The 15,143-nt window shown below is 43.5% G+C and overlaps 3 protein-coding genes across 8 annotated transcripts in view; 1 reads left to right on the forward strand and 2 right to left on the reverse strand.

The window, feature by feature from the left end:
• Positions 1 to 1,664: 1,664 nt before the first annotated feature.
• Positions 1,665 to 7,312, reverse strand: LOC122165992 (survival of motor neuron protein-like). 2 transcript variants are annotated; one of them, XM_042829419.1, is made up of 9 exons: positions 7,263 to 7,312; positions 7,102 to 7,173; positions 6,846 to 6,971; positions 6,381 to 6,554; positions 5,859 to 6,002; positions 4,584 to 4,655; positions 3,960 to 4,070; positions 2,908 to 2,993; positions 1,665 to 2,222 (listed from the first exon to the last, which is right to left on the reverse strand). In XM_042829419.1, exons 1-8 carry the CDS (start codon positions 7,299 to 7,301, stop codon positions 2,937 to 2,939), a joined length of 795 nt encoding a protein of 264 aa, XP_042685353.1. In that variant the 5' UTR covers positions 7,302 to 7,312; the 3' UTR covers positions 1,665 to 2,222; positions 2,908 to 2,936. The 2 variants fall into 2 exon arrangements, with proteins under 2 accessions (XP_042685353.1, XP_042685352.1); XM_042829418.1 differs by having other exon boundaries at positions 1,665 to 2,226.
• A 1,304-nt stretch (positions 7,313 to 8,616) lies between these two features.
• On the reverse strand, positions 8,617 to 14,282 carry LOC122166076 (small EDRK-rich factor 1-like). The gene is made up of 3 exons (XM_042829585.1): positions 14,180 to 14,282; positions 9,339 to 9,447; positions 8,617 to 8,791 (listed from the first exon to the last, which is right to left on the reverse strand). Exons 1-3 carry the CDS (start codon positions 14,184 to 14,186, stop codon positions 8,719 to 8,721), a joined length of 189 nt encoding a protein of 62 aa, XP_042685519.1. The 5' UTR covers positions 14,187 to 14,282; the 3' UTR covers positions 8,617 to 8,718.
• Positions 14,283 to 14,561: 279 nt separating this feature from the next.
• Positions 14,562 to 15,143, forward strand: part of BDP1 (B double prime 1, subunit of RNA polymerase III transcription initiation factor IIIB) — a 64,209-nt gene continuing 63,627 nt past the window's right edge. For all 5 annotated transcript variants that reach the window (XM_042829367.1, XM_042829369.1, XM_042829368.1 and 2 more), the window contains exon 1: positions 14,562 to 14,707. In XM_042829367.1, the coding sequence (XP_042685301.1) occupies positions 14,562 to 14,707 (146 nt within the window). The remainder of the gene's footprint in view (positions 14,708 to 15,143) is intronic.

The raw sequence follows: 15,143 nt of genomic DNA on the forward strand, positions 1-15,143 counted from the left end.
AACGAAGACATTTGTTCATTCTTTGCATTCACTAACAAGTTCATCTTCATTTAACTGAAAGTGATCATGGCTGTTTCTGGGAGGAAGTCCCAGACCCTCAGCTATGGCCAAAGAACAGCCTGTCCAGTCTGACATCCTTCAGAAATGGAGCTCTCTGCTGTCACCTCCTAGTGACGTTCAGGAGTCTGTGAGCTTCTCAGGGTTTCAGTGCACTGATGTCAAGCACACGGATAAAATGGTACTGCTTCTTGTGACCTAACAGGTTACTGTGGGTCAGCTGTACTTTTTGAGGAGACAAGAGGGGAGTTTTGGCAACGTCCATCATAGAATGGTTAGCTTACATCTCACTGTGTAGATGCAGAGATGAGATCCCTAGTTGCTAGAACTAATGTGCTGCCAAAACATTTCTTGAATACTTACTTAGGACGATCTCAAAACAATTCAAACTTTCTCTGTTACAGCATTACAGAAACAGATACAAGAAAGTTTAAAACACTGAATAACAGTCCTGATTTAAAAGAGATGAGCTTGACTCCCATGTTCACAGGCCAGATCAAAGTCAGCGTTCATCAACAGCCAGAGCTTTTGTCCCATGTTTTTCTTGACTGCCTGGCTTTCTGACAATAAGAATGCAGAACTGGCTCCTTCATTAAGAGGAGTTTAAAGCATTTGATCTAGAATCTTCAGCGGGAACAGAATCCCCAGTCTAGGAGTTAAAAGTTACCTTGGCAATGGCTCTTGCCACTTTTACCTACTGTTTAAGACGAAAATGTTTGAAAGTGTTTTTTTTTTCCTCCCTTGCTGTATGATAAACTACTGTTCCTACATTGCAAATAAACACATTCTCAAGAAATATTTACCACAATGAAATATACTGGTCTATTCTACAGCAGCAACTTTCTAAGAGAAAGAAGGAAAATAGAACCAATAGAAATTGAGAAAAGTTAGCTGTCTTAAGTAGTTACAGATTGTAACTGATACCTTCAGTTGAAGAAAAGTATAATTCTGCTAAAATAAAACATTATTTCTATTTAGTTCTTGTGCTTGTAATGAAATTAGTTATGCAAATAATTTACCACGAAATAGAAATCATAAGCCTATGTATAACAGGAGTGAACTAAAGATTATGCTGGATGTCAAATTTTACTAGTGCTAAAAATTGATGCAGACCACTTGTAACTTTATTCCAGATATTACCACAGGACTAGCTATAGAAGTGGATGGCAGCTGTCTCCCTTCAGCAACAAGCAGCTGATGAACCACTGATCTAGAACCTTAGTATCACTGTGAGCAATCTTAGTTTACTTTCACTGGACAATTAAAGAAAAACTTTCTGAAGCCACTTTGAAAGCTTCATAGGGAAAGGAATGTAACAGAGTTCGGAAACTACACTGGGCTGCTTTCCCCATAATAGAAACTGCTGACATTAATTCAATCATCATTCAGTTTTGTGCCCACAACTTCCACTCCACAAGAACTACAAATGGTAAGGGCCGAAATGTTAAATCCACAATTTCAATTACCTTATCACAATCTCCTTCTAAAACACTTGATTTTACGACAGTACCACAGAAAAACCAGTAAAACACATCATGAAATCATACAAGAACTTCAGCAATTCATTCAGCAGAAAGCGAACAAAGAGAAAATCAAGATGTCTAATGTAAAAGTTCAAAAAGCAGAACTTTATTAACAGGCATTTCAAACAGGAAATGGGCCTCTCCAGCTGCCATACACAGCAGACCCCCGAAACAAGACAACTCTTCTTAAACTTGAAGGCATACTGTTTTTCAAGTCATTGCCATCAAAAACTACAGTAACACAAATTGCTGTCATGTGTCCTAAAATAGTATGCTGCAATTGCTAGTTCAGGTGTTACCAGTCAGATAAAAAGTCTAAGGAATACAACATGAGTAAAGGATAACAACAACAACAAAGAAAATGGCCAAAACCCACACTTGATGGGTTTATTATTTTGTTTCAAGAAAGTAGAAAACACTTCATTGCAGCAGTACTTTCTAAACGCAGTATGCCAAAACGTCTTCAAGAAATAGCTTGTTTCAGTGCATATGCAATTACTAGCCTCAAGTCATCTGTCTACTTGTTACCATGGGCAGCTCACTGTTACGAAAACAAAGTTTTATCATCTTTGCTGAAATTCTGATCTTCACCATCACCCAGTGCACAAGTGATAAACATCTCTCAGTGACAAGCATCTGTACCTGTCTTTAGAAAAGACAAGAATTAGTAGGTCAGATCTAAAAAACAAAACAGAAACAATAAAACAACAACAAAAGAACTACTCCTCTGCACAGAAATAGCATGCTTATCACAGAAAAATCAGAAAATGTACTCGCAAGAATGGAGTTCTGCCCTACAAGGAACCAAAAAATATATTGGGAAGTTCTAAACAAAAGACCACAAACAAGAGCACAAGCACTGAAGTTGTTAGAACAGGTCAGAAGTGAGAGCCCCAAATGTTGACTTCGTCCAGAAAACAAAGTGCAGCCACTCATCAGGCTAGAAACAGTTGCTTTTTAAAATACATACATAAATATGTAAATTATATCTTATCATTTCACTAAACAAAAATTAAACAGTAAGTAGATATGGTGACAATAGTTTAAGTCAACCATCCTGTTAAACATGTGCAGAGAGATACAGCAGTTAGTTACACCTCTCATCACAGCACTTAAATACTGTCTTTCATTCTACCCAAGAAAATAACATTCTACTGGTGCTAGGCAAAGGAATGAATTCTCACAGAAACTTCTTTACAGAGAGCCACGAAAGCAGGTGCAATTCCTGAAGCCCAACCTTTTTGCATAGAATCAAAGGCTTTCCAAGAGCTAAACAGATTTTCAGGTGAGAGTGCATCTTCACTTAGTGCAAAATTACCATACTTACAATCCTTCAGAAGAGTGATGGCTATTCAGTTATTTTAGATAGGCCTCTCTCTCTAGGGCCGCTTCCATTCGACTTTGTTTTAACCCCTGCAGAACACAATTTAGGTAAAGCTTTTATTTCCCTGTAAAAACAAGATTTTTTCAGTCCTTCACAAACCAAGAATAGTGTTTAACTGCTTGGGGAGATGAGACCTGGAGAATCAAAAGGACTGAAACTAAACTACGTGTCTCCATTTTGTACAATGCCTCTACAGAATAATTACAAACACGTAGTTCTTGTATTAAAAGTGTATTAAAAGAAATCTATGGTTATAACCCAAACAAATTCTAAAGTTATTCCTTTGAAGATACCCTGAGGAGCCAAATCCCCACTCTTAACTGTCTGAATATCAAGAGTTAAATTCCTCCTATAATTCTCTTCCATCATTAACCATACAAAGAACAGAAATCAACCCCCCACAATGCAAGTTTTCAACAGCTATGCTGACTGCTTTTGCTAGGCCTCCATTAGCATTTGAAACAATTACTGGTGAACAAAGTCTCTGGAAAATGCCAGATCTGATGCCAAAAGGGATTTTACTGATCAGAAAAAAAAAAAAAACAAAAAAAACCAAAAAAACACAGAAAACCATATTCCATAGAATCATAGAATCACCAAGGTTGGAAAAGACCTAAAAGATCACCCAATCCAACCGTTCACCTATTCCCAATAGCTCCTACTAAACCATGTTCCTCAACACAACATCCAGCCTTTCCTTGAACACCCCCAGGGTCAGGGTAACAGAGAAGGGTACATTCATATTTGCTTCACCTGCCTACAAACACAGAACCTGTTCTTTCAATACTGATACAAAACACTGTTTAGAAGAGTGCTTAATGGGATTGTAACTAGGAAAAACAACTTAAAAAAAAACACAAAAAACCTCAGCTGACCAAACACCTGAGCTCACATTACTCCTACCCCAAGGTAGGAATACGCACACAATGTAAAATAACCTTAAGTCTAACAATGCAACAATATTACATACATTTCCAGACAGAAATAGCACATACCAGGTAATATCCAGTGTGATAACCACTCATATACCAAGCTATCAACATGCTCCCCAACGCTTCATCATCCTCAGGAGAATCTGGCCCCATAGGTGGTGGAGGAGGAATCAACTAAGAAATCACAAAGAAAAATCCAAGTTGTCTTTGTTTCCATGAGTTATATCCCAGGTTAGATAGCAACAAATTCTAAATGATCAAAATATACAAGTAAAAGCAAGGAATATATCCTCAGTTGCATGCCCCAAAATGGGGCAAGCAAGGCAATCTTTTCAGGAAACATTCAGCTTCCAAAGCCTGGGAGAAACATTGCTCCTGTAGCTTGGCTGTTCAAGAGTTTAATTAGGCAAAATATTTGTCTGTATCAATGAAACACTGTTACTTAAAAAGAAAGGTGTAGTTTCTTGAAGTACCCTCTCTTTGTATTCCTACAGCTTCCTACACCAACAGCTTCCCTATCACAAAAATAAGTAATGATCAGGCTCCACACCTCAGACCCCTGTAATAGGTGCAATTTAATGCATTACCAAATACCCAGAAAATACAGACTTTAACACAGAAATGAGCTCTAAAAGACAGGACACTCAGTTGGGAAGTTTGACATCACAGATATTCATCTCCACTTACCGGTGGTCCTGCTGGAAAGGGTGGGAGCCAGCAAGACAAGAACGGTGGAAGTGTTCTGAATTTTGATTCGTGCTGTATTGAAATAATTCAATGGTGCAATTAGAGAGAAACTGAAGGTATGTAGATTTTATTTAACAGAAGCATCTGAAGCAACTCAAAACCATAAACTCGAGGCTACGTATCTCAGCAATTTAATGACTGTAATAAGAATACACATTGCTGGGGAGCACTCCATGACTAGAAAAGTAAAACTTACATACACAGTGCACTGCAACTGACTCCCATTGGTCATAGCACCTTCAAGGAGTGAATTCACATACATAGTGAGGTAAGCAGAGTTAACACAGACGTATAGTTAACACAAGGTTTTTTTTTTTTTTTAAGTTTTCATAAACAGAAATAAATGTTTGTGCTCTCACATGAAGAGGCTATACGGTATCAGGCATACAGATAACTTCTCTGTTCCTATGTGGCTGACTCGTGCTAGCTGAAATTACTAAATTCAAGGCGCCATTTCCATAATGCTAATGAATGTATTTTTTTAAGCAGAGCTAAAACACAGAAGAAAACAAACAAACAACTTTAGAATGAAGTCTTTCACAAATGCCAGTTTTTAGGAAACACAGGGCAGTGCATAACTGCACTGTTTGCTTAAGACTTCTCCAGAACAATGAAACTGGAGAACGTACCTAAACCTCAGATAAGCCACTTGAGAAGCTACAGCAGAGCGCTTCTGTGACACCTGTATATCATTTTTGCTGCCTTCAATGTTGTATAAAATAAAAATATACCAAGAGGCTTGTAAAGGTGCAGTCTAAAAAGATTAAGAGTGTTGCTGCTAACAGCATTATCCACAGAACAGCAACCTTCTTCTTTCAAGTTACTAAGAAGTTCTGCGAAAGAACTACACAGAAGCTGCATTACTTGAAAATTACCCATGAGTGCTAACAAGCAAGTTCGCATATCCACTCTCAAAATGCTGTTCCTTTCCTTCTCAGGCAATGACTAGGGTGGTAAGGCACTGCAACTGACTCCCATCGGTCATAGCACCTTCAAGGAGTGAATTCAGGGAGTGTTTGGACAACACAATCACATATTGGGTCTGATGGTTAAGTGGTCCTGTGTGGAAACCAAATTTAAACACTGATCCTTGTGTGTCCCTCCCCAGCTAAGGATATTCTATGATCCTATGGAAAATATTACCTTACTATCTCAGAATTTAGACACCAGGTTTAACAGTGCTGTAGGAATTATCTCAGAAGATGCTTGGCTTACCCTTCCCAAGCCTGGAGGTGTTGGTGGTTTGGGAAACCGTAAGTTTTTAGGAGAGAATCTTTCTTTTGTGCAGTTGTTTTCATTTTGATGTGACTGGGAAGATTTTTCGCTTTCATCTGTTGAATATGGACTCTCGTTTTCATTCTAGAAGACCAAAACATTTTTATGAGAGATACACACAATAGGAAATTGCAGAAAGCAACTCCAGTGTGAAAAAAGTAGGGGAAGTTCTGTCCACATCTTTCCCTCCATCTAGGCCTCCCAACCCTCCTTAGGGAGTATCACAATCTTATCTGTTCATCATTTTCAATGTATTTTGTCTCACCCATAAATTTCTTATTCCCACTTTCTACCATGCATACTTCAGGAAATAAGGGCAGACTTATCACGCCCTCCATCTGTGCATGTCCCTTCACAATGGAACTGGGTTTCAATTCTCACATAACCCATCTGGTTACAGCAGAGGTGCCAAAACCATTGAAAAAACACCCTTCACCTCCCCAGAATTCCCCATCTATTTACTGTTTCATCGCTAGCTGGAGGAAGTAGATCAGCCAGGTTCTGTTCCTCCTTATTTCCATATCCGGTGTAAGTAACGACACATGTACCCCTCTTCAGATTTATGGAGGCAATAGTTGCTGGGTAGACATTACCATCCTCAGACCAGACAGCGTTACAGCAGTCACCAACTTTCCACTGCAATAGAAATGAGAAAGCCAAGTAAAAGCCTACACCAAAAAAAATCACTGAGAACAAAGCCTTTTCCTAAACTACTTTTTTTTCTCTCAACCATGAGAACGATGCGCCTTGCCCAGGAAGTTTTTCCCCGGTGAAAACGTGTGATGTAAGAGCTACCTACAGCCGAGGTCTGTCACACCATTTCCTCCCCCCCGTTATTTCCAAGGTAACAACAGCAAGCTCGTTTTGACTACGGCTGCGAAGCACAACCTGCAATACAGACATCAACACAATCTACAAAAAGCTGACCTGTTTCAACGGCACGCCGTTGCTCTTGTTTCTGTTCCTGTTCTTCTTGCTGTTTTTCCTTTTCATCCCGGGCCGCTGCTCCTGCTTATCCGAAGGCTCTGCGCAGTCCCCGTTCTTTAAAGCATTCTTCAAGAAAGAAAAGGAAAATAAACCACAAGAAGCACAGCACGGGGGCTGGGCAGCCGAGTGCCGAGCGCCGAGCGATGAGGCCCGAAGCCCCGCGTCCCTCGCGGCTTCCAGCAGGGCCGCCCCTCACCTTGAAGGAGGCCACCGCCTTGTCGTACGCCTTGATGAGGGCAGTGTCGTCCCACATATCCGAGTCGTCGCTCTAAAGAAACCACGGAACGCCTTCTAAGAGCCGTCCCGCCTCGCTTCCCGCGCTCACGCCCTCCCCCCACCTCAGCACCCGCAGCCCACCTGCCCGGCGCCGCGCCGGAACAGCACTCTGCCCGCCATGCCCGCCCCGCCCCGCGCGCTGCCCGTCGCGCATGCGCACCACGAGCTTCCGGCAGGCCGCACCTCGCGCGCGGCATGCAGCCCCGCCCCGCGCGGTGGCTACAATGGCGCGGCTGTCTGTCGTGATCCGGAGCGGCCATGTTTAGGTTGCACCCAGCGACGCCTTGAGAGCGGGAGCTAAGAGCCAAACTACGGCAGGTGGAGAACTTCTCTTCATTTCTCACCAACTAGGGCAGACTTGAAACCCAGCAACGATCACGGCTTCATTCAACACTCCTCCCTCAGAGGTTTAAGGCTCACCCACGCAGCCAACCTATGTGCAAAGCAAGGGCTGCCCGTTTCATGATGTTATTCTTATCGTCAGTTTGAACGCAGATTTTTAACCCTTTTAGTGACAGAACAACCTCAAGATCTGCCAACGTTTGCAATTCATTAATTTGAAGTCTGGAGCTTCTGCAGTTATTACGAGCAGTACTCGAAGATTACCTGTGAAACCGAAAACTGGATAAGCTGCTCCTGTAGCATAGACTGAACAATGACGTATCACTTCCTCCACATTTCCACCTATTTTGTGTTCTTTGCTAGCTTCAAAATCAACTGGTTAACAAGCATAACCACTTCAGATTAGACAGTATTTCATGCAACATTTTATTGTAAAAATATGATGAATTCTACAGTTCAGACCTCTGTAAGTCCAAGCACATTTGATTCGCGTGTTCCACTGTGGAGGATGCTGTACTTTAAAAGTTAAGACAAGAAAATCAGGTCTCACTGCAGATTTAGAAAACTGATTACTGGAACCATTAGGTAAAAATCTACAAAGGCAGCAATAGCTGGCATAAAGCTATTACTACCTATGATCATTTCTATGCATGCAGAAGACTATAGTCAGTTTTGAAACTGCATTCACAGAATCACAGAATGACAGAATTGTAGGGGTTGGAAGGGACCTCCAGAGCTCATCGAGTCCAACCCCCTGCCAAAGCAGGTTCCCTACAGCAGGTTGCACAGGTCGGCATCCAGGCAGGTCTTGAACATCTCCAGAGCAGGAGATTCCCCCCCCCCTCCCTGCAGCCTGTTCCAGTGCTCCTCACCTCACTGTACAGAAGTTCCTTCGCACATTGGTGCACAACTTCCTATGCTGCAGTTTCTGGCCGTTTCCCCTTGTCCTGTCTCCACTCACCACTGAAAAGAGTCCAGCCTCGCCATTCTGCCCCCCACACCTTAGATATTTATAGATATTATTATATATAGATATTCTAAACAACTAAGCCTATACTAAACAGAAAACAAACTAATGCTAGTTGAACAAGGCTGCAAGATAAACATTTAATCATTTAATGGCAAGTCATTTTATGAATGATCTTCTAGGTCCTTTTCCTTGATGATGTATTTTTATCTTCTCCACGCAGACAGTTCATTTTGCTCCAGCTTGCAGAGACTTCCTTTCATTTGCTGCCTTCTGTTTCTGCTGCATTATTTCAGAGTCTCTGTGAAGAAAAAAAAGAAAAAAAAAAGGATCTCAGATATTGGCTTGCTGTTTTTCTAACCAGATTTTCATACATCTTTTTAGCAGCCCTTTTTCAATTCCATTTCAATGAAGGACATATATTATAAAATAACTAGTTAACCACTATCGCATCTTTATCCTGGTCATTTCAGCAAGCTACCCCATGATGTAGAAATGCCACTAGACTAAGAGAATTATGTAAAGTATAATGTAATTTTAGAAATAAAGAGCACAATGGATCAAACATCTTCAAGACAGTATTACAAAATATTTCCCTGTTAATACCAGACAAAAAGCTGCTCAAAAGCACTAAGCCTTTACAGTCTTGCCAAAAATGTATATGCCAACATGTATAACAGCAGATACCGTAAAACCTACTTCCAGGTTTAGTACTCTGATAAATGAGTGGACCATGAACCAAAGAAAAGTACTTAAACCCTGTTTCAGCTAAGACACTGGATGTTGTATGTCTCATTTTTCCAGCTATTTTGCACAATCACTCCAATCAAGGGTGCTGTGTACCTCACCTCTGCTTTCTCTGAGATGCAGACAAGCTATCCTCTTTCCTTTTCCCTTTAAGAGTTTCCTGAGTCTTCTTCAGGTTCTTTTGTCGGGCAAGTTCACGCTGATTTCCACCTACAAGATACCATACAGTTTATATAGGCAGCACCACTTTCTAAATGCAGTTAGCATGTCTATTACAAAAATATTTATTTGGCTCATTTTGCAATTAGCAATTACATTATCTTTTGTCATGGCCTCTCTTGCACAGCGAAGCAAGAAAGCCTTATTGAGTGCACCCTCAGCAAGTTTGCAGATGACACCAAGCTGAGTGGTGCAGCTGACATGCTGAAGCGCCCTTTGGGATGCTATCCAGAGGGACCTGGACAGGGGCCCATGCCAACCTCACAAAGTTCAACAAGGCCAAGTGCAAGGTCCTGCTCCCTGGTAAGAGCAACCCAAGCACAAATACATGCTGTGTTGAGAATGGCTTTAGAGCAGCTCTGAAGAGAAGGATTTGTTGGTGTTGGTTGATGAAAGACTCAGCACGAGCCAGCAATGTGCACTTGCAGCCCAGAAGGCCAACTGTACCCTAGGCCACATGAAGAGAAGTGTGACCAGCAGGTCAAGGGAGGTGATTCTGCCCCTCTGCTCTGCCCTCACGAGACCCCACCTGGACTATTGTATCCAGTTCTGAGGCTTCAACATAAGAAGCACAATAACAAGGTTCAGAGGAGGGCCGCAAAGATGATAAGAGGGCTGGAGTACCCCCCTACAGGGACAGGCTAAGAGAGCTGGGGCTCTTCAGTTTGGAGAAGAGAAGGCGTTGGGTGGACCTTATAGCAACAATCCAGTCCCTGACGGGGGCCAACAGAAAAGCTGGAGAGAGACTAAGGGCTGGTCATGACAGGGTGAGGGGAAATGATTTTAACTGGAGGAGGGTAGATTTAGACTAGATATTAGGAAGAAATTCTTTACTGTGAGAGTGGTGAGACACTGGAACAGCTTGTCCAGGGAGGCCGTGACTGACCCCTCCCTGGAAGCATTCAAGGCCAGGCACAATGATGACGATTGCTCTTCCAATGACGAGTCTTCCTCAAGAAGTTATAAACATGATGTCACCATCCAATATGGCTTACAAATTAATTTTAGACTGAAAGAACCGCATTAAAATTAAGGCAACTTAAGGGAGCTTTTAAAGCCTCCTCAAACTCTTCCCAAGGCCCTCTTAAGAAATCAAGCAGCCAATGGCCATACTTATTTGGAACTCAGAAAAATCTACCTGTTTTTCATCTGTGGTTGCTGTCACTCAAAATCACTGCTAGACTCAGCAGTGGTCTTGTGGTCAAGCAGCCTGAACTTTTAAATCTTGCTCATACTTTGCAACAGCAGTACAAATCTCACACAGATTTGTAGAAGAAATACAATTCCAAAGATGCCACTTAGAAAATGACCAGTATTGTTAAGGTGTATATTCAGATCTGAGAACTTTTACTTTACGTTTTATTGGATTTGTATTCTATTACCGGTATATGCATATCCCAGAAGTTCAGTTAGGACTACTATTAAATGTTAGAGTTGCCTTCACCTAGAACTGTGAAAGCAGAGAAGACGATGGAGTATACAAGCAGCTGAAGAGAAGTTTAACTGACTTTTGCTCCAAGACAGCTCCACTGTACTCTGTATGAGGCTAAAGGAGACAGTTTCACCCCAGGATTAATTTTACAAAGCATGTAACACAGAGAACCTTGGAATAGAAGTGGAGTTCACAAAGTTGAAATTAATACACAATCAGAGCCCCACATCCTCATCAAGACACCCTGATAAATAAAAGAAGAGTTTAGCACACTCCCCAGAATAAGTGTTTACAATGTCCTTGCACAGGGTGGACACCCCGAACACTGTTCACATGAGAAGGCAGTCCCATCGCTTTCATGGACAAACACTCAGGCAAGTTCTTGCCATGGGCTTTTGTTCATAGCTTTCCTTCCTCTGCATGCTTCTTTGATTTCACTCTAAGCTAACAGCTTCCTCCTTTTATGAGTTTCCCTATGTAGGTGATACCTTGGCAGCAAGGACACAGTCATTTTTGGTCTACCTACTTTGCATGTGAGGCACTGTTAGTCCATTCAACTTACTACAATTGAACAGTAATAAATGACTATAAGTCATTTGAAAGTACATTTGTTGAGTACATTTGTTGTACTCAAACACAGCCTTACAAAGTGTTTAGCCTCCCTTTCAACAGACAGCAATATGAGAATATATTTTTATTAAAAATATACATACAACACTGTTGCCAGCACAGAGGATGACTCTCTGGGGACAGAAAGCTTCCTCCACAACTATCAACACCCTGAACTAGCTGCTAAGAAGTAAGGCTTGCAATCTTTTTGATCTGAAAGCCCTCCTGAAAGCATGAAGAACTGCACAACACAGCAACTGCTCAGAACAGTCCCATCTCTCCAACCAAACACTCCAGGTCTTCTTTGTAATGGCCACAGCCATCACAGACACACTTTTGTATTAGCTGAAAATCCTTAAGATGACCTATGCCATCTCTCAAACTCCAAGACCAATCTTTCCAATTACACGCCTGTAATTTCAGGTATACAGAGACAGAACAAGAAGAAAACTTAAAGCTTTCCTGTTGATATAATCCACAGCTTTGTACAAACCCACTTCTGAGCTGATAAATGTACTGCCATGCCAACAAGACAAAAGTGTTCCTTCTTCACAGCAGTTTGTATAGCCCCTGGCAAGAGGCGCAACATACAGCGTATTACCACTGCTACTTCCTGAGGGCTGCTCCTGCTTCTCAAGATGTACTGCACCTGAGACTGACTACATTTTGCAAAAGCTAAAAGAATTTCAGCTCCATCCTTCTCACAAGCACTCAGTGAGATCCTGTTCCCAGAGTTCTGCCACGTGAAACAGTCAATATTTTTTCAGAAACGGAAATGAAATGGCTATCTCTGGCAGTATTGGGAGTTGATTAGAACTTGATGACTCATGAGCAGATGATACATTCCAGGCTATAAATGGTTCTTCAGTTTTGTAGTGCTTAGTGCATGAATGTCACATGAGTGTATCAGTAGCAAGGTCTTATGTGGTGGTTGAAAAAACTAAATAAATACTTATCATGAAGAAAAAAAAGCGGGAAGTCAAAACACACTGTTTTAGACAAAATTCATACAGAAGCTACCCCCTCCATTCATAATCTTACACACTCCCTTCCTTAATCAAGCAGCATCTGCAGTTATTCCATACCAGTATGTATAATCTCAGCACAAGAACCAAGCTGGATGGTGGAATGAAAAGCTTGGTTGCTATTACTGCACAGCAAAGGAGAACAGGTGGAAAAGTACGGCAGCACTGCATATACACTAAGCACGCAGAAAAAAGCTGCTACTTGAAAAAAAACTTAATTACCATTTCTGTTCCTTAGAAAACATCATAAGGACTATTTGCCCTTTGCACTTTACCTGAGATGCTGACTGAATATTCCTATCTCTTAAGTGATGACGCTGTTTTATACATTCTATACATCAACCTACATCTTCTAGGAAGGGTGGTTCTGATAGGAAGCAAGGCATATAGCCTTAGTGCTGCCTATCTGTGCTCTTCCATTTCCAAGATCCAGCTGTCTTTTTAGAGAAAAGTAAGCAGAAACTTCTGTGCAGCACTGGAACAAGCTGTAATCATTTTTCCTGGATGGAGGCCAAAGAGCATGGCAGTAAAGACTGAGTAGAGATGCCACAGTCCCTGGAGTACTTTCTGAACAGCAAAGGACCTAATCACATGTCAGATCTCCAGCAGAATTGAACTGACCACCACTGTGTTCCAAAAACAGAATGCTGAAGTAAACAGGGCAGTTTGATACAAACACAAAGGAATAATGGAAGATGAGTACCAAAAAAAAAAAAGACCAACCAAAAATAACAACCATTCATCATTTCATCCAGTAACCAATATCTTCACAGATTTATTGCATTTTCAGGCATCTCGGGTATTTGCACATTTTCATTCTGGCAGTACAAGAACTACCACAAATTTATGAATTCTGAGGCACAGATTCTAATTAGCAGCCCAGTCTCATTCTATTTTACCAGATGAACATCTGAAATGAGAGTCTAGTCCAGACGTGACTGGTATTTCTGAACTAAAGCTTAGAGCAAACAGGGAGGCAGCATACCACAGCTGCTACCCCTCTCTCCAGCATCCTGGCACTGCACTGACCTGAAATGAACTGAACTGAAATACCTTACAATGTAACGCTATAGCTCTGTTATCGTTGGCTGCAGGACACTGTACATCTCTTTATTCCTTAACACACAGCTATGAGAACAGGAAACAAACACCATAAAAAGCCATTAGCACGCCACTTTCTCAAATTCCAGGTCTGATCTGTGTGCTGTTTGTGATCCAGGTCATCATTTGCACTTTCAGCAGTACAGAAGACTCAGAGCTGCATCTGTGCTGTCCCAAAGTGCCTCCTCACCTCACGGCAGGCAGCTCCTGTGCTGTTAAATACAACCTGCACAAGCCAAAAGAGCAACCCCACCAAGCAGGCAACACTCTAAATTCAGCTCACAGTTCTCCACCGTTTCACCACAGATATACAGAAAACAGAAAACTACTCATGAATGAATTCACAACGCTTTCAGCCCTAACCACAAACAAAGCCAGGCGCAGTCGCGTACCCGCCATCACACGACAGCCCGCAAGCCGAGCGGTTCCGCCGCTGGCGCGGACCACCACCTCTGCTCAACCTCCCCACCCCGCCGCTCCCAGAGGAACGAAACACCCCGACAGCCGCGCTGCTCAGCGCGCGCCGCACATCCCAAGCAGCCCTGCAGGCACTCACGGGTCATCGCTACACGCTGGGGCCGCGCAGCACGCCAGACAGCCGACACCTGCTAGAACCTTCTCCCACCCCGCCCCCCGCTCCCGCTCCTTATGAAGCGCTACCGACCCACACATCACGTGAATCGGGTTCGGCACTTCACCCAACCAGCGTGCCGCGCGCTGGGGGCGGGCGCACAGCAGGGGAGCGGAGCCTCCCGCCGGCCGTAAGGAGGAGGAGGGCGTTTCCATTGCGGCGCTCTACCGCACCCGCGTCGCGTGCTGATGACGTAACGGCCGCGCCGGCGCGCCGCCTGCGTGCGCGAGCCGGCCCGGCCGTTTTTGCCGCTCCGCCGCCCGTCCCCCCTTGCAGGCTACGGCGCGCCTCCCGCCGACCCTGCGTCATGTTCCGCCGAGCCCGCCTCGCCGTGAGGCCCAATGTGCGGCCCGTTGGGAGGGGTGCCGGCGGCGCGGCGGAAGCGGAGCCGCAGGGCTCCCTGGCGGCTTCTAGGGATGAGGCTGCGGCTGCCGAAAGCCGGCGGGCCGACAGGTGGGTCCCGCCGTGCTGCTGGGCGTGGGGAGGGCTGCAGACCGCGCCGCGGGGCTCCGGCTTCTGGCTGCGTCGGTCCCGGCAAGGCGGGGCGGGCCTGGCTCGGTAGCCGCAGCCGCCCCTGGTGCTCCGCAACGCTGCATGCGTCCGGAGCAGCTTGCGCGCCGCGGTGTGACTCGGCATTCTCACCGCGTCCTCCGCTCTGCGTCGGCTGCCGCGTGTACTATCGAGCTGAAACACTCTGACTGTTCCTCTGGCTTTTTTAGTATCCTGAGTGCTTTTCATTGCAGTGGAAATAGGGTTGGGCTTGGGAGCAGTTCTCCCAGAGCTGTCTCCAGACTGATAAGTGCCCTTCAGAACACACTTCCCACGTGGCTGGTTTGGCATGTTGCATTATTACCTGTTTTTTTTTTTTTTTTTTTTTTTTTTTTTTATT

This window comes from Centrocercus urophasianus, unplaced genomic scaffold (genome assembly GCF_019232065.1).
Source record: "Centrocercus urophasianus isolate 14NV4802_14NV808 unplaced genomic scaffold, USGS_Curo_1.0 seq_31, whole genome shotgun sequence".
Lineage (NCBI taxonomy): Eukaryota > Metazoa > Chordata > Aves > Galliformes > Phasianidae > Centrocercus > Centrocercus urophasianus.

What these genes read in the sequence shown, in the direction of transcription:
- LOC122166076 (XM_042829585.1), bottom strand. An exon ending in GCATCTCAGAGAAAGCAGAG is followed by an intron (nt 8,792 to 9,338) that starts GTGAGGTACACA and finishes TTTTCTTCACAG; the next exon opens with AGACTCTGAAATAATGCAGC.
- LOC122165992 (XM_042829419.1), bottom strand. Translation starts at nt 7,301, where the DNA reads ATGGCGGGCAGAGTGCTGTTCCGGCGCGGCGCCGGGCAG. An exon ending in CTCCAGCTAGCGATGAAACA is followed by an intron (nt 6,003 to 6,380) that starts GTAAATAGATGG and finishes TTGGTCTTCTAG; the next exon opens with AATGAAAACGAGAGTCCATA. An exon ending in CCTTTCCAGCAGGACCACCG is followed by an intron (nt 4,071 to 4,583) that starts GTAAGTGGAGAT and finishes GTGATTTCTTAG; the next exon opens with TTGATTCCTCCTCCACCACC.